Source organism: Serinus canaria, chromosome 5 (genome assembly GCF_022539315.1).
Source record: "Serinus canaria isolate serCan28SL12 chromosome 5, serCan2020, whole genome shotgun sequence".
Lineage (NCBI taxonomy): Eukaryota > Metazoa > Chordata > Aves > Passeriformes > Fringillidae > Serinus > Serinus canaria.
Window position 1 is genome coordinate 18285865 of NC_066319.1, and position 25217 is coordinate 18311081.

Here is a 25217-nt window from a genome sequence, read left to right on the forward strand (position 1 = left end):
CCCTTCTATTTCTGGCAGTTTGGAAAAGCTGCCTGCTGTCCCCTTAGCATGTGGCTCCACTAACATTGTCTGCCCATGACAGAATTGGTAAAACTGGAGGAGCTGCAGCTGAGTGTGTGTTTAAGGATTGCTGCTTTTTATTCCATCTAAGGCACAATGGAGAGAAGATGAGCATGTGGAAATACTTTGCTTGTGACCTCTGTTGATGTTATCTCTCAACTTGCGTGGTCCAAATGAAGGTTTTCATTGTTACCTGCAAATGATGTAAGTGATCTAGGATTCATTTACCTTGGGTATTACCCACTTTGACACATCTGGTCCTTCACCATCTTGTGACAGTAATTAGTTCATGGAAAGAACTCTGGTTGCTGATTCACAGGTTGTGGAACTCCTGGCATGTGGCGATAGAGCACATCTGGTGCTGGTCCTCAGAGGCAGAACACAGCCAGCCCAGAGCTTACTGCATGTGGGGAATGATGCAAGTGACTTGTTTTCTCTGAACAATGGCTATGGGATCTTTGTGAGTGTTGGCCTCTTGCCTGTTGGGTGTTTTGGTTTTGTTGGGTTTTTTTTTCCTGAGGAAGTCTGTGTGCAATGAGGGAGGATGTAGAGTACTGTAAGGTACTGATACAGCTGACTTGGTCCTCCAAGCAGTCTTTGCTTCTTGACAGTGGTGCTCTTATACATGCAAAATGCCTGCTTCTCCCACTGTAGAAAACACTTGGTTGGTACAGGAACAGGGGTCCTGTATTTTGTGCTCTTCTGACTCCTGGGATTCTGTGCAGTCAGTGTTACAGGGCCATAGCAGAAAGTTTTCTTTCTAAAGGAAATGCACTCTAGTATTCAACTTTGAGGAACTTACTTGGGGCCTGTTAGAATCTCCTTCCTTGTACAGATTATCAGGCTTTTGTAGGGTAACAAAACTTGCTTTGTTTGAGGTAGAATATGAATTCAAAATCTAACAGCTATTCCACAATTACTTCCCCTGGGGTGCTTGTATTTTGGAATGGTTTCCCCACAAAGATTAGTTCTGGAATACTTTATTATGGTCTTATATTTGTCTTGGTCTTGGAACTCATTCCACACTGTGTGGATTGAGAGTGAGTTACAAGCTCATGTTACTGAATCTGAGCATCTGCTGGTCACATCTTGACTGTGAACGGTTTCATTATCATGGCTGTTTATAACATGTCACATTTCCATTCACTTGTTGATAGCCTCTTAGGACCCTTTTGTCCACAAATGGTGGTTTGTGAGGGGGGAAGCCTTCCAAGAGTCTGTGGGAACATTTTGGGTCACATGGCAAGAGTGCCCTTCAGACACATTTGGCCCTTGATTGGCAGTGAGGCAGAGGTGGGTGGGAGGACTTGTTTGAATGGACAACAGGAAAAATATTGATTTGCTTGGGAAGCCACAGTGTAGGACAGGTACACTCAACTCATGTGTACTAGTGTGGGGTAGGAATTCATTCTGTTACTGGTAAATTCTGTTAAATTCTCCAAGTGTTTAGATCCCTGACCATTAGTTGTGAGGAAGCTGCTTTACATATTCTTTCCTGCTTATTTTGAATCTGTAGCAGCAGGTTTGTTTGGTTTTTTTGTTGAGTGGGTTGGTGGTTTTGGTGGGTTTTTTTTTGTTTGTTTGTTTGTTTGTTTTTGGTTTTTTTTTGGTTGGGTGGGTTTTTTTTTTGTTTTTTTTTTTTTTTTACTAATTTAAATTTTATTAATAAATCCTTGGTCTCTGTTGGAAACTAAAATGACTTCAGGTGTCTCTTTGCTGATGCACAAGTGCCTTTGCTGTTGCAAACCCCTGTGTTGGCAGGAAGTGATGAGTGGGTCAGTAAAGCTTCACAGCACTTGAGGGATGATGTTCCATTACTAATGAAAAGCTTTTGCATGGTTTCTCAAGTCTTGGGCATCAACTGGAGATTGTGAGGAGGTTGCAGGGATAAAAATATAACTTGTCAGCTGCTGCTCTGAATTACAACTGCATGCAGTGCTTTCTCCTGTGCAACTTGTCTTCTGCTTTATTGTGAGGCAGAAGCAGTACGCCAAATTCTACAAAAACCTCTGATTTTCTCCAGGACCTAATATTGATTTTATTTTTCTTTTTAATTTGAAGTGTTTTATATGCAAGAACAGAGTAGTCAAGCACAGTGGGGGATGTTTAAATGTTATGCGCGCATACTTAAAACTGCAAAAAGAAACTTTAGCACCAGTTTGTTATTCTAAAGTCTGAATTAATGTTGGCTGTTTATAAAAGGGCATGGACTTCACAGGGTTATTTTCATATTTAAACTTCAGCAGGACACTGGGAACAGATTACTGTGAGTATTTGAGTAACTTGTGTTTGCTTAGTGTGCTTGGCAACATTTCTTTAATTGAAAATTTAGCTTTTAAGCTATTCAAATTCAATTTCAAAACTTAGGCCTTCACTGGAAAGGTAAGATGACTGGGAAGAAAATTCAGTGTAGGGTTTTTTTGTTTGGTTGGTGTTTTTGGGGATTTGTTTTGCAGTTATTGATGTGTATGATGTCAGTTGTAAGATCTCTCTTGTGTATGTGGCCAGAAGTGACTGTGTTTTATTGTCTTTATTCAGAAAGACTTTGAAACATGGAATGTTAATTTATTCAAAGCCTTGTCATAAATATTGCTTAATCCTGAGAGGAGAATTTTTTCTGGGATGGTCCCAAAACACTGACAAATAGATGAGTGTACAGCAGATGATAGGCAGAGAATGCTTTCCTCCACGTTTGGCTGAGCATGTGCCAAGTGGATGGTCAGACTCTGCTGGATCCTACAGATCTCCCAACTTCAGCTCCACCTGTTGCACTGGCCAAGCAGTAATGGTTTCAAAATTCTTCCCTGTTTCTGAAATGGCACAAAACTTCCTAGTTCTGACAGCTGCAAGTTCATGTAAAAAAAACAAGATTTCCTGAAACTTGTCTATTGGCTACCTCAAAGCACATCTCTCTGTATCTTTGTAATATTGGCACTACCAGAAAAGGCCTGAATTTGATTTATTTGCAGTTTATTCTTTAGGTTTTAGTTATTTTTTACTCTTCCCAGAGGCTTATTTGACACAGAACTCAACAATGATTCCCTTACTGCTTCTAAATCCTGGAGAATGGTTGTGTGGCTTTTTTTTTCCCCCTCTAATACAATATATAGGCACAGATCATGCAAATGAAGTTGCAACAATAGAATGCCATTCAGTGAAGTTACCAATTTTAAGTATTTTGGAGCCTACTGGGAACTTCTGGTAACTGATGGTGTTACACCAAGCCAGAAGGAGCTTGTTGGCAACACCTGGTGTAGATTAGGACAAGGCTGTGTTTCAAATGAAGTGTTTTGCCCTATGGTTTCAGTTGAAGCAGCGTTCTGCTTCAATTCTGTGCTCCTTCTAGTGCCAGCACAAAAATGTGTGGCCATGTATTAAACTAGGCCTGAAAGTAACCTGCTTAGTTATCTTCTGCTTTGTGGGATGTCTTATCCTTACTCATTGTTTTAATTATTATTTTATTGTTTTAACTTCCTTCTGTTCTTCTGACACCAGTCTCCTCCCTCCATCAAACATATTATTAATAAATGCTGCATCAGAGAGGAGAAAGAGGGAGACTGATCAATGACATAGGCTAAAATGGGACTTAGATCAAATTTTCTCTAGTCTAATAAAACTGTGATACTGAAAGATCAAGGACTTGATGGGTCTAACATATTCAGCTTTGAAGGAAGGATGATGCCACATGTTTCTATGCAATTCACATGTTGCACAGTCTGTGACGTTGGGGGTGTTGGGGGTTCTTTAAAAAAAAAATCTAAGCTCTGTGTGTTATTTTTGCAAGTCTTTAATTGTTTGTGCTGCACCTCATTAGTGACAAGAATAGCATCTTGGAGAATCTTCTGAGCAATGCAGAAACGGAGCATGTGTTCGCATTTATCGTGTGATGTGATGTGAAGGAGGGTTAATTGTATGGATTAACTGTTCTCTGGAGTAGATAGATGTTTTCTCCTTTGATGTTGTGGTGTCCTTGGACAATTAATGCATGCGCTGAAGTTTTTGGTTTGTAAATTTCGGCTTAAGTAGCCTTTAGAAATGTTTGGTGTCATTTGATGTCAAGTCTTATTATCTTATTAGCATATATATATATATATATGTGTGTGTGTGTGTGTGTGTATATCTATATAAAAATGTCCTCTGCATTATGAGGTTTTATAAAGGAAAGAACTTAATGCTATAATCACTGGAAAACATTCTTGAGAGGTTTTAGATGCCCTAACTTCCTCCAAGTAAAACTTAAGAAAGCTGATGTTTCTCATATGTTGATAATAACATTGGGGAAATATGTCATCTTCTCATTACAGAGCTTCTTGATGCACAACAGAGAATTGGTGATGATGACTTGTAGTTACTGGCCCCTAGGTGGCTTTTATAAAGTAAGTTGGTGGTTGTGAATCTCCTTGCTGCAGAGGTGGTAGCATATATTGCACAGTACTGCTCTACATTGCAAGTACTGGTCACAGCAAAGGAGACAAAACCCTCTGAAGTGAGGACAGTTCCTTCCTCAAGTGAAGGAGGAAGGAACTTCCTTCACCCAAGTGACATCTGTTGACATCAAGGGTGACCCATACTGCCCATGGTAATTCATAGAAGACTGACATAAGTAGGGAGTTCTGGATTTTAGGTCCCCTTTTTAAAGGAGAAAAAGTTTTCTTTTTCATTTTCATCTTAGTTCATGTCTGTACCAGATAAGCTTGATAAAAGACTTTGCTATTTCCACTTGGTGCTACTGTTGCAATATTACAGTATGTTCTGCTAGGACAAGGTGATGGCTGCCTTAACTCTGGGCAATTAGTTAGTTACAGGAGCTACCTAAGTTTAGTATAGAAGTGAAGGGCTTATGTCAACTGTGCTTTGAGTTAGTGTTTGTTTGGTGTGCCTTGGGGTGGTGTTGCTGTTGATGGTTTTGTTGGTAGTTGCCTTTTTTGGTGTTTTTGAGGAGAAAGCAGTTTTTCATTAAAAAGTGAATGCTTTTATGGTCTAGTTTACATCTAGTTTTTTGAGAAGGTAGGTTTTTCCTCTAGTTTCACAATACTCTGGCTGTTCAGCCTTCTCTTTCAGACAGTACATCAAAGGTTAGGTGAATGCAGACAACATGTTCAATTTTCGTGCATTTTACAAATTAAATTTAAGGTGTCTTCTGTTTGCTTTTGAAACTATTCACAAAAGCCTTACATTTGGGGCATAATATATTTTTAAGCAAATCTTCCATCCTCAGGATGTAGGAAAAAAGCCCTTCCCTTTGCATGTAAATCTGTGGGTTAAATTGGGTTTATAAGCCCCCATTGTATTATAAGAGGGCAGATGTTTGTTTTGTTTTTAGTCATTGTCATTCATACCTGGAGGGAGTTACTTAAATGCAAATGCTCACTTCTTGCATGCATTTCATGTTTAGTAACAGTCTGCTGCAAGTCTTGGTTATAAGAAGTTAAAATGCAGTTGTTGGTACTTGACAGTGTGCTGGTGTCTGACATTTCTGGATTGGAAACATCATTTTAGGCTGTGGGTCACACATAGCTTTTTGTATTAACAGTTGTATTTTGTGGTGTTTTTATAAAGCAAAAGGATAATGTTTAATAGGGAGGATGGGATCCAGGACATTTTAACTCCAAAACCGTCTGCAACAGCTGGGAATAAAAGAGGTGCAAAACTGACTGTAATAAGCTTACTGTGCTAAAAGGCTTTCAGCAGACAGGGGACAAATGGCACTGCTCCTTAGTCCTGTGTGAGTGAGTGTGTTCAGTGCAGGGCAGAGCATTGCAGTGCTGAGTGTGTTACTTGTGCTCTGCCTCAGACTCCCAGTCTGCTGTCTGAAGGACTGCAGGAATTGTTAGTTTTTCCAACTGTTGTGTGTGGTTGAAATAGTTGTTTGGAACACTATTCTCTGAAATGCCCTGGATGTTTTCCAGATACCAAGAGAGAAACGTTCCTGCTGTGAAAGTCGTGGGTCATGTCTTCATTGCTGGAACAGGTGTTACTACTACTGATACTGCAATCTTGATGGGAAATTTCTGATAGAGTCAGGGCAATTCTGTGCAGCTTAGGAAATCTTGGGTGAGGAGTGAAATAATGCTGCTGACTTTTTACTTGATGTAAAATTTCCAGTTCTCCTCGGGCACCTTTACATTAAAATAGCTATCTCAGTGGAAAATTTACATCTTTCTTTTTAGCAATGAAGGCACAACCAAGTAGTGCAGATGAAGGGTGGAGAAAGGCAATATGGTGCATAAAACAGGATGATCAGATCACCCATGGCCATACATTGCTGGAGTTAGTTTTGTTATAGTATAAACAAATGCATTTTGTTCTGCACTCCATGATACTCTTTCCTTGTGTAATGCTAACAGGCTTATGCCCTTCCTTCTGCAGAAATCCTGTTGCTGTTTATCAGAAATCCTGTTTCTTATTTGCAGTACACCTTGTCTAGGCTGCAAAGGAATGGGAGATTTGGGGTGGCTGAGATCATTCCTAAACCATTCATCACAGTAAAATCCATGCCTGTTTTACAAAAAGAATTGCAAGGTAGCTTGAGGTATGAGAAGATATAAGTTACTCTGCCTGGAAAAAAACCACTGGCTATGGCTCCACTGTGGTCCTGGTTAGCACACTGGGCTCTTGCCTTGGATATGCTGTGGACTGCATGACCCTTAATCCTGGTCCTCTCTGGGTTTCCTTTCATTCTTTGCCTTGTGTTTCTAGACAGCAAGTTTGTCAGCTGTGACAGTCCTACCCAGTGTGTCCACACGGAGTCTTTCAGGGTGCACATCACAATTCTGGCTTGTAGGTGTCTCCCTAGTATGAATGACCAGAGTTCATGCTGTCCAAAATTGGTTGTTACCTTTCCCCCGCCCCACCCCCCACCTTGTTTCTCTGCAGGGACAGATTTGACTTTCTTCTGATCCCCCCTTCCCCCCCTTTATAATGAATTTCAGGTTTTATTAGACATTCATTTCCTTTCTTGTTTGGGAAAGGCAGATATGTGTTGGGTTAAAACAATAATTAGGCTTGGCTGTTTGTACAGGTGGGGAACTCATGTAGAAGGAAAAGGAAGAATTAAGTCTTGAAATTACCTGGGAAGAAAGCATTTTTTTTTGTTTTTATTCCTTAGCTCTTTCTGCAGTTAACCTCCTGTCAAAGTTGAGGTGCACCATGCTTTTCTGGCACCTCTCCTACTTTGTGTTTCTGTAATATGAGAGCATTCAATGACATTGTGGCAGCTTCTCTTGCCTATGCAGTGCAGACAGTTAATTTCTTATGCCACTAAGATTTTATTGAGATTCACATGAAAATTTCAAGAGGCAAATAAGGCTAACTTGAAAAATAGGTAGTAATTTGTTGTAGCTCTACATGGAAATATTTAAAAATCTTTAGTTTGGGAGTTTGTGCATGGTTTATGCCTAAAGAATAGCAGGCCTGTGCATACCCATGTATTCTTTTTTTATATGCACAAAACCTCTTCTAAAGCTCCTTCCCCTGAGCACTGTGTGGACAAGACACAGCAGCACAAGAGAAGGTGCTCTGCGGGTCTGTCTGCAATATTCTGTCTGCAGCTGACCTCGGCAAAGAAGTTGCCTTATTGCTTTTTATAAAAATCCAGATTCCTTTTGAAACCAAGATCCTTTTGACAGGATCAGCTCAAGGAAAGCAACTGTGTGTGCAGTCAAGTGGGCAGATTTCAGGACACCAAAACATCTGTGGTGTAGTGGGAGACTGGGGGATGGGGAGTAACGTGCCACTGGGGAGGGGCAGGAATGGGTGGCCAATTCAGTCAGACAGCAGAACAAAACCCATCTGACCCAGCCCAATGCAAAGGGCACATTTAAATCAAGATCCCTCCTAACACAGTGTAGCTGCAGTTTGATTTGCACAGTTTCTGCTTTTTTGCAGCTTTACAGCCTTCTCTTTGTGCACCATGCCAGCACTTCTTTAATATTGTTTTTAGTCTCTTTTTTGGGTTCTTCATCCTTGATTATACACCCCGGTATCAATAGGTGCATGTCACACAATTCTGCAGACACCAAGCAGAGTGACCAGTTAATAACCTTGAGATGATACAGAGCAGTAATTAGCTGTAAAAACAACAAAACAAAAATGTTAAACAGCTCCTGTATAACTTACCATTTAAAACCCCAAATTTCCATTGCCTCTCAGATTTCCTTAATTTTTAAATAATTTTCTAGACTCAAAACCTTTTCCAAAATCCAAATGAGGCATTCTGGAGCCGAATTCTAAAACATGTTTCCTGTCTTGCGCATACAAACGACGGGTCTATAAATTTAGGCACAGAACTAATGCAATCTGCTTTCTTTAGAATATTATCAACACTTCTCCAAATGTGGGGGCTCTTTTATTCTGGAGGATTTGAGCTGACAACTGTGTTTTCTGGAAATGTCCCTAAATTCTATGTTGTGGAAAGACAAATAACATAGATGCTTATTTTATGTTTCTTTAGCTAAACTACCAGATCTTTTTTTTTTTTTTTTGTAGTTCCATGAGTACAAACACTGCAGATAACTAGCATGACAAATACTGACCTTAAAAAGATAAAAGGAGCCATAAGGAATTGATTTGGTTGCATCAATGTTCTTGGCTAAAGCAGAGTCGTCTTCTGCAAGGAGTGATCTGCAAAGCTTGGAACAGGTTGTTCTGTTTATTTGCTGCCTCTGAGGTGGTAAATTAGGTATTACCAGTGATATAAGTACAAGCACAAGGTTACAGATGTCATTATCTGAGATAACCTTTTTCACCTCATCCTCTTTTTTTCCTCCTTCCTAACAAGCTCTCACAAAGCCTAAACTTTGAATATTTGACTGGAACACAGTCTGCACAAAAACCAGAAGTTGTGTCTACAACTTGGCACTAAAAACTTCTCTAAACTTTACACCCTCTAAAGCTCAGTATCATGTAGCAGGTTCCATTTAACAAGGTGGTTTTATTTGGGAGTATTCTTAAATGTTAGAAGAAAACCATGACAAATTGTGGAACCTACATTTGAGACTTGACTGCATTTTTGTTCCAATGAGTAACATTTGTCAGCAGCTGAATCCAGCACATGCTATTTCTGAGTCTCTTTTTCTGCAATTTGCAAATACAGTACATATTGTACCTTTGGTGGAAATAGAAATAAAATATCTTTTTTTCAGTTTTCTAAAGATTTGTGTTTTTTGGAGTTAACATAACATCTGGAACTGGAACTAAAAATTGGAAACAATTCAGATCAGAAACAAGCATACCTTTGTCAAGCTTGTATTTGTTTAAGTCCTGGATAAAATTTGCAAGCCAAATTTTCCAAATTACATAGAACCACTATTTTATCCATTAAAAGTTTGGAACCCTCATCACTGTGTAATCTACTATTATTGGCCAGACAGCTGTCTGCCAAACCAAGGAGGAATACTGAAAAAGAAAAAACAACAGAAAAGAACCTTGCTCCCTTTGACATCCAGAATCTAAAAAGGGGACACTGCAGGGTTTTTTTCCATTCATGGATTGACCTGAACTGTTGTTCCCAGAACAAGTCAATGTTTAGATGTTCAAGGAAGTCACCCTCTTGTCCGCATTCTTCTAAACCAGTTTATGCCCAAGTAGGACAAATCTTCAGTTTCCTCTGCAGTTTTAAAAGTGTGGAGCATATCATGGGGGTGGGGGGAAATCCACGCCTATTGCATTTAGAATAACAACAGGAAAATTGTTGCCATGTACTCTGCATCACAGAATGTGAAACATCCGAGTATATTTTTTTCCTGTCACATCCCCCAGCCCTATTTTTAAGCACTGCCTTCGGCACTTACCCATTTTGGCAAAGCCCAACAGCAGTATCGTGTAAGAGACTACTTCAGTGCCACTTCTGCTTATTCTAAAATCAGAAAATGCCAGAAATCTCAATGGACAGGCTGTACCCCACTTTTGTGGGTACAAGCAGAGTGCCATATTAATTCTGACAAAGACAACTGTCGTGAGTCCTGTGTGGAATATGGTGAACATTGTTATGGAATTGGAGCTGTTGTTGGTGAAGCTAATGCTATTAGGCAACATGCAGATTTGTACTTTAAAGAGTCCTTAATCAAAATGGGAAACCTCACTGACAAAACAGTGAACCTGCTGTTGAAGTGAATCTGTCTGTGATAAGAATCTCTCTTTCTACAATGATAGCTTCTCAGTGACTTGCTGAGTGATTTGCCTCAGAACATGGTTGTCAGAGACTTCTGAACTGAGCTTCTGGCAGAGGTAGGGGCACTGTGGGCTTTTGCATGAGAAACAGTGTAAAGCAATACTCCTCTTCCTTCAGCAGGAGAAATTTGTCATTAAAGGTTACCCATACCATTAGCTTTCTTGGCCCAGGGTAATTAACTTGAAATGCTTACAGCATCTTCCACTCTTGGGGCAGCAGCACCTGTGCATCTGGAGGAGGTGAACATCCAGAGCAGTAGTCTGTGATGGCTCTGCAGACGTTGCTTGGTACATCTTGAAATAGCAGGTGGCGTGTGGGAACTGTGACAGCCTTCCTTGTGTCACACTGTTCTTAATTTAACACCGAGGAGGGCTGGAGGCTGGCTGTGGTGCCAGTGGATCACCCACATGTGTGCAGTGGGTCTCTGCTTTCCACTTCCTCCATTTCGACACTGTGCTGGACTCAAACATCCCAGGGCAGACCTGTGAACTGCTGCTGCCTACTTGTCCTTAGAGAAGGGAAGTCTCACCTTTCTTGTGGGGTCTACTGTCTTCATTTAGAGTGGGATTTTTGGGAGCTTTGGCCATCATCACTGATGTTTGATGGAAATGGTCAGTTTAAGCTCCCTCGGAGTTCAGTGCAGGTTCTAATCTCCAAGCAGCACCAAACTCAAAAGCTGATTTGTAAGATTGTAGAATGCTCAGTTTAGCAGCTGTTTTCAAAGTAGTAGTTTCCAGGGCTCCTTGGTGGTGTCTGTCTGAAGCCAATTCCCTAATCCCCAGTAGATGGTATATTTGTATTTAAGCTGTCATGTGTATTGTGGTTCTTGAATAGCAAATTGCAGCAGAAGCCTCAGAAGAACAAACAAGTGGTTGTGAACAGTGTACTGCTTTTGGGAAAATCTCATGTATATTTTAACCTCTGTAAAAAGCTCAGGTGAGAACTTTCCTGAGGTCAGGAAGATGTGGGGGTTCAGACTGCAGAGATTTTATCTGCTTAACATTAGCTAGTCAGGATTGCATGAGGCTGCAATCCTCAAAACTGTTTGGCTGAATACCAGTTGTGCATTGCACTGAGAGAGGTTGCCAAGAGCCAGTTTTGTAATCGTGTTTAGAAATTTCCTCTAACAATACAGACCAAATAAAAATTGCTTTATGATCTAGTGAATCATGTTCTTCTCTAAATGTTTAAAGTGCTTGCAAGTCTTATCTGATGAGTATCTCATTGTAAGTTGATGTGTCCCCAAATCTTAGCTGATATTTTGGGTTTTGTTTAGTTTTTCAGTGGATCTTTAAATATGTTCTGGATGCTGCTTGGTGGTCCTTGTAGTGTTGTCAGCTCACATGGGCTTGGCTCTCGTCCTTTCCAGCTGCTAAAGCTGTGTTAGAAGATGAAATATGCTGTCCTATGTAACCAATTTCAGTATTTGCTGCAGCAGTACTAAGGGCAGTCTGAGAGAGCCATTTTCCTGGTACACCAGGAGAGGCATTTGTGTGGTGTGCTTAATGGGTGGTCTTGGGAAAAGAGAGAGAGTTTGAGCAACCATCCTTTAAAATAACGTGTCCACATAAAAGTGGTCTTGAACACTTGAGCACATGTAGCTTGCTTCCAGGGTCAGCTGAGATGCAAGTGCACTGAAGTGTGCACACTGAACCCACTAACTTGGCTTTTTTGACATGTGAATTTGTTTTTTACTTGAAGTAGGTAATATAACTAGAAACAGGACAGAAGAATAATGAATAAGTTCAGAGGGTGTTGTTGGATATTTTAAAAATATTTAATTGCCACCAGCTAAGTAGAACAAATCCTAAATTTCATAATTAGCGAAGAGCACCTTTGCTGGACTTCTTCAGAGCACGCCCTTCAGGGACATACCTTGGCATCTCTTGACCAAGGGAAATGAACTAATTTCAGCCAGTGGAGATGAAATGGTATATAATCAGTGCTATATTTTGTTGTTACTGCTAACATTATTATTTAAAAATTAGGCTGCCAAACAAAACCAGTGGTCTGAAGTAACTCTCATCCTCCTAAAACCCTGTCATTATTGTGTGTGTGGGAACCCTATGCAATGCGAAAAATATAACCAGATCTTCAAAAATTTGCTGCTTGTTTGTTTAAAAAATAAATCAAAAGTAGTTCAAAGTTTATTTAACAATATTTTAACATTACTGTTTGATAAAGCTACTAAATTGATCTGTTTCGAGACAGCAGCAGAAACAGTGATGTGAGTTACAGGGAAGTTCAAAACTATTTTGTGTAAAACCTGGCATAAACACAATCAATCCCAGACCCCCTTAGCCAAGATTTTCAGTGAAGCAGTGTGGGGACTGCAGTCCACTGAGCTATTTTTAATTTGTTTAATTTTTTTTATTAGTTTTTGCTTTCAAGACGCATAAAAGAAACTGCTTTCCTGAGGCAGGAATTAACTGTACAAAAACCATACCTGAGGAATGGCTATCCAACTGCTATTAAAATTCACCTTTCGTAAGCAGTTTTGTGGCTTCTGTAGTGTGCTCCAGTATCTTCAGAGCATGTTCCTCTCTGCATTGTGTCTGTATTCTCTTCCCCATCCATGAAAGCCACAAAAGCCTACCTGATCTAGTTTCTTCAGTGTGTCCTTTCCCCACTGGCTAAGAAAAATGGAACTTCAGCCTCTTGTAAGAGTGTTTGCTGATTGGTCTGTTTTACTATGTTTTTATCTCACAGCCTTCCCAGCTCCTCTTCTTGATGAGAACAAGCTTTATATGTTTTCTAAACCCACTTAAACCTTTTCTATATACTTTCTGTGGACCCTTTCCAGCTTGCTGCTGCTAAACCAGATGTCCTTTAAACTTGTGTAATTTATTTGCATAACCCACTTCCAAATATGTTTGTGGCTAAAGCCATGTCACTTCTCCACTTCTCGTAGGTACATTAGTGGATGAACAGCCCTGCTTCTACCTTAGCCTGATAGCAAACAGATCTGAGCACTGAGATCCTGTTTTGTGGTATTCTGCAGTGATACTCAAGATAATACTTAGCATTAAAAAAAGCTTTTACCAAATACATTTTATAATATGGGATATTACTGTGGCATGGATTACTGTACACCGTTGTGTGCCTGGTATGACCATGTGAATAATTTAAAATATAGGCCTGTAAAGAGGAAAATTTACAAAAATTGTCTGCTCTATACAACGTGTGTAAATGTATGATAGTCTTAGTAGTCTCATCCTGAATTTCAGACTTTGGTCCTGAGTAAAATCAGATAAAATGGAAATGAATCCTCCTTATTTGATAACCAGAACACAAATTCCTATCAAATGGATTGAACAGGAAGGGTTAGAGGAATGGGATGTAATTTGGAGAAGGACTGTACTTTCATCTTCAAGTAGTGCTATAAACCAGCCATCACTGAGAGGAGCAGCTCACAGAGAGGAGATGTCTTAGCCATTCAGGAATGAAAAGCTGAGTGCATCACTGAGCCTTTTGTTGGAATATCTTCAAGTGCCTTACTTGAGCATGAGTGGCTTCACTGCAGCCCTTTGAGATAATTAATAGCAGAAGGAAGGGTATGTTTGTAGCAGGAGGAATGAGTTTTACAAATTGTTGGTCTGAGATTCCTGTTCAAGTTCTTTGCTAAAGGGGAAGAAATGTGTGGGAGTGAAACCAAGGAGTCCTGATTTTTTTTTTTTTAAAGTCTTGTGCCCTAAAACTGCTACCATCTACCTCTGTGTTGGAACAAGAGTATTCTGTAATTTAGTTATTACACTGGGAATTCACTTTATTTTCACTAGTGTGTTTTGAGGATGATGGCCATAGCCCTGTGTTCTTCAGAGGACTCCATCTGGCAAGCTGAAACTTGGAATTGAGTATGTGCAGTCAGTACAGGAAGATCAACATTCAGTCTTATCTTTTGATATTGATGATTTCCCAGCACAGGAAGGACATTGACTTGCTGGAGAGTCCAGAGGAGGGCACCAAGGTGATTCAAGGGATGGAGGACCACTCCTACAAGGAAAGGCAGTGAAAATTGGGGTTGTTCAGCATGGAGAAAAGAAGGTATTGAGTTGACCTAGCTGTACCTGAAGGGGCCTACAAGCAAGATGGAGAGAGACTTTTTATGAGAACATGTAGTGACAGGACAGAGAGGAATGGCTTCAAACTGAAAGAGAGTGGGCTTAGATTGAATATTAAGCAGAAATTTCTTTGCTGTGAAGGAGGTGAGACCTGCAACAGGTTACCCAGAGAAGCTGTGGGTGCCCCATCCCTGTCAGTGTTCAAGGCCAGGCTGGATGAGGCTTTGAGTGACCTATTCAAAGGTCTCCCTGCCCATGACAGGGGGAGTTGAAAACAGCTGATCTTTAAGGTCTCTCCCAATCCAAACCATTCTGTGATTCTATGACATCCAAGGTCTAAGCCTTCATATGCTCCAGAAAGTTAGAGATGGACAAGAGGGATCACTTTGTGTTGTAGAAGTGATTTCTCCAATTAATTTATGGCTGAGGACCCTACTTACACAGTCTTGTTTCTGCACAGCAGCTATTTTCAAGTGTAGAGAGCTGATGTATGCTAATTCCATATCCTGCCTAAGAGTTTCCATAACATGGTGCAGCCTTGGGTGCAAAAGTTTTGACATGTTTGTTTTTTACCATCTTGCATGCCTGTGGTAGGGGTGTGTGGGGTTTTTTTGCTCTTTGGTAATAAATGTTTTTGTGGTTTGGGACATTGGCTGCTGCAAGAATTATGCTATTCTCTCTGTTCAGCCATACAGATGGCTTAACCACAGAGGTCTCCACTGCAATTGTCCTGTTAAGGTTTGAAATAATATTTAAAATATAAGTTGGTGCACATGCTGTAATTTTGGATGGCTATTTTCGCTTGTATGCTTATTAAAATGAGACCCTTGTTTTGTATTGTGTGCCAGGTTCCCAAGATCCTCAGTTGCTTTTCTTAAAATCACAGTTAAACCTCTCCATGAACTTCAGCCTAGTTAACCAGTTTGAGAACTGGTAAGTTAGGCTTTCCTCCTGTGCTATACATAGGATTTGTGTTTTTTCTGTGCTTCTGGTGCTTTCAAGGGTAGAAATCATGCATGTGCCTCAGTATTCTCATGTCTTTCTATTTTGGCTTTTAGGGGAAGGAGACAAAATGTAGGCATGTCAACAAGTATGAAGCAGTAGTATAAATATAACTTTTAAAAACTGTTGCTCAACTTCTCTTAGAGGTGTTGCAGCTTTGCAAAAAACCAACAACTGTTGACAAATACACTGTTGATTATCATTCATGATCATCTTAGTCTTAATATGTATGTTGAGCCCTGTCAAACTGGTTTTTAGAAAGCTATTACTGAAACTAATAGTAAAGGCCATGTAGTGCATTCTTTAGGTGTTGCTTCCATGTCAGTTTACTGAGGCTAACAGGTACCCCTGAAGCACTTAGTAAAATTCAAGTGCTCTAAATGGGCACAGCTAAAACAATGGAAGTTGATGACTGAATTCAGAAACTGATACTGTTTATGGTGGTCAACCAAATAAATTATACAAAAGTGTACAAATCTTCCAGTCGTAAGTTATTATCTGCACAAAACATCTTTCCTGCAGGTGAAACAGTTAAAATTTAGTAAATGGCCACAGAAAAGGAATGAGCATTTAAAGGATCAAAGGCAAAGCTGGAAATTGAACCCTTGCTTGATTCCTATCCTGCCTGATCAGGAGTGGTTCCTTTTCTGCAGTTAATGGACTGATGAGAAGCTCTGTTTTCACACAGTTGTACAATAGTCTTCTGTGTAGATAGCTCACTACATTGTCAAGTCAAGGATGTTTTCCACTTGGCAGAAAACCACAGAAAAATTGGTGGGTTTTTGCACAGAAATAATATGTCTTTCTAGAATGAAGTGGTTTGGATCAAGTACTGCACGATCCAAGTAAGATTGCAGAATTGCTGCAAGAAGAAACTGTAACTTTGTGTAGTTCAGGCTGTTATCTCTTTAGAGTTTATTTGAAAAATTGTTATATTTCAGGGTTGTTATGTTTTGTCCAAAGACTGTGAACTGCAGCTATGTACAGGCGTTTTAAATATTGCCTATTATGGAAAAATATGAACTGTTCTAATTTTACTGAAAAAGAATACTTTTATTTGTGACTACATTAAAATGCTGTTTCAATTGGGTGGTAATAGACTGGATATAAACAGTTTATCCTCCACATCCAGCATTCATCCTTTCACTGTTTATTCTACTATTTTTTCAAAATAGAAATTCCTTTTAAAGCAATTTCCCTTTTCCAGCAATTTGCAGTTGTCAAGAGTGTTGCTGATCAAAATAGAGCTTAACATTCCGTGTTCCTTTGAGTTACTTAACCTTCTAAACATGGAATACCTTCTCAAGGAAGGGATATTTCCTCCTGTGAAGCAAATAAGCTCATTTGAAAGTTAATGGTAGTCTGTTATTGCTGCTTTTTTTGGGTCTCCCCCATCCCTCTCCTCAGAAACTCCTGTGAGCTTGTTTTCCAGTTTGCTTTGCCTTGTCAAGAGTTGTGCAGTAAGGAATTAAATGCATCAAGGTTTAAGAGTGTTCTGTGGACCATCAAGCCTAGTTCAGGGCTGAGAAGACAGCATGATTTAGAAGGAGATTGGTCTTCATAATCTTGAAATGAAGTTTTGATTCTACTTCTATGTGGGATTCAAATTAAACTTGTATCATGTATGGGTGGGATGACCATGAACCTCTAGCATGGTTTATTGATGGCACAAAGCAAATAAAGCGTTTTGTCAATGCCATTTGTTTTGATGCCTTTTGAGCTTTGTTTCTCATTCTCATACCTTAAAAACCCTGTTGGTTGTCATTTTGTAGAGTATGAATTTATCTTTTGAGTTGCTAAACGGTTGAGTTTAGTAATTTTATGAAACTAAATGCTATGTGTCTATCTTTCTTGAAACACATTTGTTGTCTTAGCCGCTTCTTTCAGATTTACTGCTTATTAACTGGGAAAGATGAAAATTTGAAAAGTTCTGTGAACTTTTCTTGGGACATTTTGGAAGTTGTATTTTCAAGCTGCAAAGTTACTAGAAGATACAGAGTTACTAGAACTAACTTTGCGTACTCATGAGCCATCACATTCTGACCTGAAGTGATAAATACAAGACAGTGAAAGCAGAGCATTTTAAGTACTTTTCTGCCTTTTGCTTTATTTTTTTTATTTTTTTGAGAGACAATGGCTTTCTTCAGCAGCATTTTAGGCAAGAGTTATGTCAGAGAAGCAGATCACTGGTTTTTGGTGGAGTTTTTGTTTTTTGTTGTTTGTTTGCTTGTTTTCCCAACCAGTATTGCTCTAAAAGGGCTCTGTAATAATTTAAAAAATAAAAGTAATTTAAATAATATTAAATATAATAAAATTTTAAATAATAATATATTTAATAAAATTTAATAAAATAGGCTAGTGGGGAGTAGCAGAGAAGTGAATATAGTTTTCAGAATCAGAGTTCTGCCTTCTCTTTTTGTCTTTCCCAAAGGAAGTGGACTACTTACTTGTTCTTGAACGGGATCAATCCTGGTCATTTTCAATAATCAATCAGTTTACAGAGTGTATAGTGCAGTGAAGTTCTGACACAGTTGCAAGCAGGGCAGTGTGATTTCCCTGCTGGGTGCTCATGGCCAGCACAATGTGGCTGCACTTCAGTCAGGACATCTCTGAAGGACAGAAGTGACAGAGAACACAGCAGTTAATGCCTTATCTGCCTGGTGCTGCCCTACTGTGTACATCAGCGGGGAAGAAATCTGTTGAAAGGGATGGGGGGCTGGGATAATGTTGATACTGATTGGATTAGACATTTTTCATGTCTGATCTTTAGTTAAGAAGCTGTTGAGTTCCTCTGCTGTTGATTGGACTTGATATTTCAGGTTCGTTTTTCCTTTGTAGTAGCAATAATAATGCCTGCAACCTGGAAATGTCTAGATGAAAATCCATCTATTCAGATTCCTCTAAACGTGTTTTTGGGACAATATTTAAAAAAAAATATTCTACATAGGCTTTCTACAGCTTTGAAATTTGACTGGATATGGGGCTGGTTTTGTGAGGCAATGTGCATAACTTGAGAAGGTCTCTGCCCCAAAGAATTTGTGACTTGGAGCCCTCTCACATGAAACTTCCCAAGTGTTCAAATGTTTGATGCAGTGCCACTTAAAACAGACGTGGCTATGGGGAACCACTGAGCTGCAGAGAAGAAAACAAGCACTTAGTATTTTAGACTGTCTTTGTCTGTTTGCAATACCTAACCTGTTGGATTTTCCTGATACTATTCCTAGTGTTTTAGAGATGACTGAGAGAAGGACTTGGCAAGCCAGCAAAATTAAATAGGAGGGATACTGAGACATCATTTATTAACAAGTAATTCTCCTCAAGCTGTATAAACTTTCTGGAGTTAAATATTGTAGAGAAAAAAGATACATCTTCAGTGAAACGTTAATGATAACAATTGGTTCTCTTTGCTGTTCAAGACCCTCACTTAAACCACCAGGTGATGTAAATTACATCAGCATACTCTTCCTTCAAAAAGCAAAATAAAACAATCTCTTTCCTGGCTTAGGGAAAAAAAGAAGACCATGGAGAATAATAATTAAAACTCTGAATTTTTATGCATGTTTTTGAGTTCATCTGGAGTTGTATATTCTGACTGAGGCCCTTGGCCTGCACATAAACAAGTTAGCTGTTGTCAAGGATGCGCAGAGGCACACACTCTCCAGTGAGAATGTAGTCAGAGCCAGAATTCACGAGACTGGCAATAGCATCTGCAGAGCTGCCAGCATTGCAGACCTGCAATTCAGACACTGTATAAACTGTCTTCTTTTTAAAAATGTGCAGGAGAAATTGAATCTCAAAGACAATACCAAGAAGTAACTCTTGCATATTACATACAGTAACTTGAATTTAAAACTGAAGGTATTTATATGACAGGCTTGAACCATAGGAGATGTAATATGTGCTGCTCTATTCTATGTGTTGTTCCTTAAGTAGCAGGTGACTGGACCTGTGCTGACTGTAGGATGCAGTGGTTGCCTGTGAAGCTGGGAGGCAGCAGGTGACTGGTGTAGAGCTCCAGCAGCTATTGCCTGAGTTAGAAAAATCGGGGTGAGGTTGGGGAAGCTGGGAAACCTTTGTCCTTTTGGTCTCATTGCCTCTTTCAGCTAACAGCAGTCTTCACAAACACCCCCAACCCACGTCACTGCCTTCAAACTCTGTGTTGAATTTCTCTTGCTGTGGTGTAGGAGAGAAGACAGGAGTTCTGAAGCTCTGTCATGGTTTTTGCTGTTTGGGAGGGCACTTGGTAGGAGCATTTCAGGGTGTTGTGTTTGTTTAGTCAGCCTGCTGCTAAAAGGCCTCGGAGCTTGCTTTCTGTGTGTTGTTACTAATTGAACTGGTTGAACCAAGTTTTTAAACCATGAACACTTAATTTGTTCTAAGTTGTCTCTTATTAGAACAACAGATAGATGGTGTAGTTGAAGGTATTGTTGACAGGTCTTGATGTGAACTCCTAACTATGTGGAAGATGCTTCTCACATCCCCTAGATAAAGAATTGGGCCTGCTCTTCCATCTCCCTTTTACACTCCTGACATAGGGAAGGAAGAGGTTTTTAGATAAGGTGACACTTCTGTGCTCCCTGCCCTGCCGCTCTGGGAGAAGAAATCCTCCAGTGCCGCATGCACAGTCAGCTCTTGAACATCTGTAGGTGCCTGCAATGCTAACATGTTTTCCTGTTTTCCTTCTGCAGCATCTCCCTTCCTGCTGTTTGCCAACCGGCGGGACGTTCGGCTGGTGGATGCTGGGGGCACCAAGCTGGAGTCCACCGTGGTGGTCAGCGGCTTGGAGGACGCTGCTGCCGTCGACTTCCAGTATTCACAAGGCATCGTTTTCTGGACAGATGTGAGTGAAGAAGCCATCAAGCAAACTTACATTAACCAAACTGGGAATGTGGTGCAGAATGTCATCATTTCTGGTCTGGTTTCCCCGGACGGCCTGGCGTGTGATTGGATTGGGAAAAAACTGTATTGGACGGATTCAGAGACCAATAGGATAGAAGTAGCTAATCTCAATGGAACATCTAGAAAAGTCCTCTTCTGGCAAGACCTTGATCAGCCCAGGGCAATAGCTTTGGATCCGGCTCATGGGTAAATATTAATTTGGCTTAAATGCTTAAATGGATACGGTGGTGATTTATGTTGAGTTTTTACTTCTGAAAAGACAAGGAACACACAGCCTTTTGTTTCACTTAACATTTTCCCGAGGTATTTTTCTCAAGATCTGTAACTGAACATATGTTTGAGCTTAAATGTTTTGTGGCAAGAAATGGCAGCCCAGACCTTGAGTCAAAAAGAAAAATACAGCTGGTTCTTAAGTGCCAAGCCAAATATTCAACCAGTATAATTACCTGGCTTATCCTGTTGCACTTTGGAAAAGTAATTAATTTTCCAAGCATATTATTATTTTCTCAGCTATCTTGTTTAGTAAGTTAACTTTGATTTTATATGTGATGTCTCTTTAATGTAGACAGCAACATGTACAAGTCTGCATGCGTTAAAACAGGAATTCTCACTTGCTATGCTCTGGTAAACAAAATCAGGATATTTTTAAGTGATGATGTTGAATAATAATGTTTGTGCCAGCAAGGGAAAGAATCCAGGTGAAACTGTGGATTCTCAATGCTGTGAAGCGACCATGTTAAGAAGCAGTAAGAGTGCAGACTGCATGTGTCACTTCTAGTGCTCTTAAAAATACTTGTGTATGTGCACGGCTCCTCCCTCCTTCCTCAGTCCTCTGCAAGGTTTCACATGTGCTGTTTGCTCTCCCTGTGCACAAGCAGTGCTGGTGTTGTGTCCTTTGGGCCTGGTGTTTATTGCAGTGATGACTGAAGGTGTGCTGTGCTAGATGGACCCTCATGAAAACAAGGAGAGAGGACTCAAGTGCATTTCTGTTGTGTGCAGGGATCCACACAAGTGGGCTGGTCTGCCACTGATCTGCTGCCATTTTCACAATACTTTCTCAGAGACCACTTTATTTTCCTCTAGGGTCTGCATAGCTGGGTTTCTCATCTGTAGGAAAATCTGGCATTAAGTGATATTTCCACTAAGTCTGCCCTCATTGCAAAATGATGCTGAGTTAATGTAAGGGCCTAGTATGAACCATAAAAAATAAAGTATTTGGTGGTTTATTCTGCTCTGGAGATGGGCAGTTTGTTGAGAAACTACTCGCTTCAAGTGTGCAAGCAGTGAGGATGGAAACTACACAATAGGGGGCAATTTAAGATCACAGGTCAGCACCTTCCATGCCACAGACTAGAACTGTAGGTGTTTTTGAAGTGTTTCCTGCATAAGATTTTCCAGATGAATGTGAGGTGTTGCAGGTGCATTTATGATTCATTTAGCCTTTGTATGCCCTTTATGAATTAAACTGTGTGTACCCAAAGAAACAAAATCCTTAGTTTTGTTGACAAGTCAAGTGCTGGAGCTGCCTGTATCCTTCAGGAAATGGCTGGAAAGGTACAGCCATTACCAGTGAAAGGGTAAGTGGAGTGACTTTGTTGGGCCAAAGGACTTTTCCAGAGGGGTCCTTATCCCCCTAATCCTGCCTTCCTTACAGATGCCTTTAGGGGAAAGGAATTCTCCCCACAGCAAATTGTTATGTAGAGGGGTTTTAAATAAATTAACAGGAATCCTGTTGTACCCTGACAGGAAGTAATCTATGTAGAATTAATTAATTAGCATTGATTAATTAGATGTAGCATTCATTAGTATATTTAAAGAGAGAATATGACGTGAAATTGTGTATTTCATGGTGAGGTGGATTACAGAGAGTGGTATGGCACTTTGCATGAAATGCCAGTGCCAGGTTTACTTTTCCTAAGTGGATGCAGTTCCTTGCCTTTTGACTGATTCTTTAAGTGTTGAATCAAAGACAGGTTTGCCTGAAAAACGAATATATTAAACTTAAAAGAAAATTTAAAAAATCAGACATCACATATATGTGTGGATAAAACATTCAGGTTTGCTTTTACAGCCACTTCATTTCACCTGGTAACTCTGAAATATTTCCTAGGTGCATCTGTGAAATAGTGATCATGACATTTGATTTTGGCACAGCAGGCTCTGGGGTTGAGCACACATGTGTTCCTTGTTCCATGAAATCTTAGGGGAAGACAAGTGGGTGACAGTGGGAGAAAAGAACCATTTATTACCTTTTTATTTGTCTTTTTGTTAACAAGTTTTTGAAATCAGGTGGCTAATACTGTTCCTACACCTGTTGGAACAGTATTAGACCAGAGCACCTGAGTAAGTTTGTGGGATTTTTTTCTGGATCATGAAATGTGATGCAGTTCAGACTAGGGTTCTTAAAACTGGTTGAGGTAATCTGTCAGTGGCTAGTCATTTGCTTTCAGTTTGGAAGAATTTCCATCCCATAGATGTGATTTTGTCCTTTTAGCAGTTTCTACTAGAGAAGTGGGGTGGGAAGCTTAGAAAATGAGGAAGAAAACTTCATTAGTCAACTTTGGTTTCCAGAGGCAAAGTGGGACAAATCAGGAGTTTGCAGATGCTTAGCTGATATTATTAGTACCCAAACATGGGTTTGTCTAGAATGCTCCTAGTCAAATCTCATCTCTCTTGAGATAATAACATTTTGTTGTGCAGAGTGGTGACACCTTCTCTTGTCTTTTAGCTGTTCTGCAGAGGTGGGTGGAGGGCTGTGTCTTGGGGTGTTTGCAGTGGGGTGTTATGCCCAGAGTGGTGTTTGCCTAACGAGTAGATTTTATTCCATTTTGAGTGTGATTCTTTAAGACATAGACTAGTTTGAGAGAATAGAGAAGAACATATTGAAAATACCATCATCATCATCTCTCAGGAACACCAGAAGTGTATCAACCAAGTCCTAGGAGAGGAAGAGGGATGGGAGAGGAGCTAAGATGACTTGTGGAGTTTTCCTGTTTTTCTGTGATTTCCAATTGACATCCAGGAGTATGATTTTTCAGATGTTTGATGGGCTTCCTAAGTAGTAAGTCAGATGATTGTGGTGTGGTGATATTTTAGAAGAGAGCTGCATCTTCTGCATACTCAGCCTATCTTCCTTTTTTAAAGGCAGTGATTATCTCATGGTTATGGCTGAGAAAGAGAGACTCCTCTCCCCTAATGATAATTCAGTGCATTCCTAAAATTTCATTTTCTAAGGCAAGCTGTGGGACACTTAAATGTTATCTGTGGGTCTCTCTTCCTAGAAATAGTGAAAATCATTCATTGTACACGGTCTTCTGATACTCTGAAAGAGCATCAAAATTAACAAGAGTTGGCTTAATATGTAACATCATTCTTTCCCATACACATTAAAACTTTCTTGCTGAACCCACTGTATATTCTAGGAATTAAAGGAGGCAGAATATGTGCTAATCCAATTATTCTCCCCTGACATGAAGGATAAAATAAGAAGACAGAGGACAGTACAAAACATTTTTCTATAAATTAGCTGATGCTTTGTTTTGAACATTTAGATCCCAGTCCTGCTGTAGGGTATGTTAAGCTGAGTTTATATAATGGAGGACATTAGGCTAAATTCTTGGTATTGTTTTGTAGAACATTAGCATTTGTGTACATTCTTGATAGGTAGACCACTGATTCAGTAGTGTTGGTGTTATTAACTTGGAGTTTGACACCGTTGCAAAAGTATTTACATGTTTTCAGGATAACAGCTTCTAACAAATCTGAATTTATTGTTTGTAAAGATTTTACCTAAGCCCAGCTAAAAGAAATTCCCTGCAATGCAGTGCAGAGAACTTAAGAGCCGTGAACATTGTCTGAAGAAGGAGGAATGTATTTGAAAAACAAGTTTTTATCACGTGTCGTGGCAAGCAAACTTTAGTTTCCTGAAAAGAAAACTTCAAAAGAATGCATGAATGAGTAGCCAAAACAAATGATTTAATTCTCAGTCCTGTAGTGAAGGTCTTAGATCTGAACACCCTAGAATGTGTGTTGACAAGGGTCATTAAATCTATGGCATAAAAATCTCAGTGCTTGCTACCTTCTCCATTTAACACAGAGCTCTGATTCTGAGCATCTGTAGCACATGCATAATCCTCATATCTGGTTTTTACTAAGTGCTTAATGAAGTAGTTAGTTCCCATTATTAAAGTCTACAATGTGTTAGAGATACTTGCTTTGGTTAATATAAATCTTGAATCTGTTCCTACTTGTGTGATGACTGCTGTATTGCCCTCTGGAGTGAGCTTACTGCCCAAGTCCAGGCTGTATTTTCTTTTTTTTTGCTCAGCAGACAATAATGCTTGAGAAATTTCTGCCCCCTCTGTTTGCTGAAAGCACAAAGAGCTAAATGAGACATCTGTGAAATGTTTGTGAAATTATTATTTTTAGAAAGATAAAAATTGTTTGCCTCAAGAAAAGGTGTGCTGTCTTGTGGGTTTTTTTGGTGTGGGTATAACCACAGTCATCACTTGGTGTAGTCAGTGGGGTTGTTGAATTTTCCATACCTGAGCTGGCCTGCTGACTCTGGTGGGATCTGTAGAAATGGTGTGGGTGACAGAGGAGAATGAGGACCTTTGAGCTGGTTTGACTGCAAACTGCTGTCTACATTTCCTCCCTCATTTTAATTCTTAAAAAGTCTTCCATGGCATGGTGTGGAGCTGTTGGGCAGAGGCAGTGCTGGTGCCAGTGGACCACCCCAAAAGCTGACTTCATTTATGGAGCAATCTTCTCCTTTTGGAATAGCAAAGCTTCAGGGGAAGGAAATAAGATACAAATTAGAATGCAGCAAAAAGGCAAAGATTACTGAGTACTAAAAATAAATCATCTGTTTTGGCATTCTGTGGAATGGCTATTAGTTCAGAGATTAAAACAAGCCTAATCATGTCTGAACAGCATTAAGGAATTGCATGCCACAGCCTGGTTTAGCCATTGCCTCAGGTTGCTTATGGCAAATTAGCCAAAATCTGCAAGCAGTGGCTGTCATT

At 39.8% G+C, this 25217-nt stretch overlaps 1 protein-coding gene across 1 annotated transcript in view; it reads left to right on the forward strand.

Annotated features, from left to right (window-relative positions):
- Positions 1 to 25217, forward strand: part of LRP5 (LDL receptor related protein 5) — a 134495-nt gene that overhangs the window by 10979 nt on the left and 98299 nt on the right. The window contains exon 2 of the mRNA XM_009102172.4: positions 19983 to 20379. Within this exon, the coding sequence (XP_009100420.1) occupies positions 19983 to 20379 (397 nt within the window). The remainder of the gene's footprint in view (positions 1 to 19982; positions 20380 to 25217) is intronic.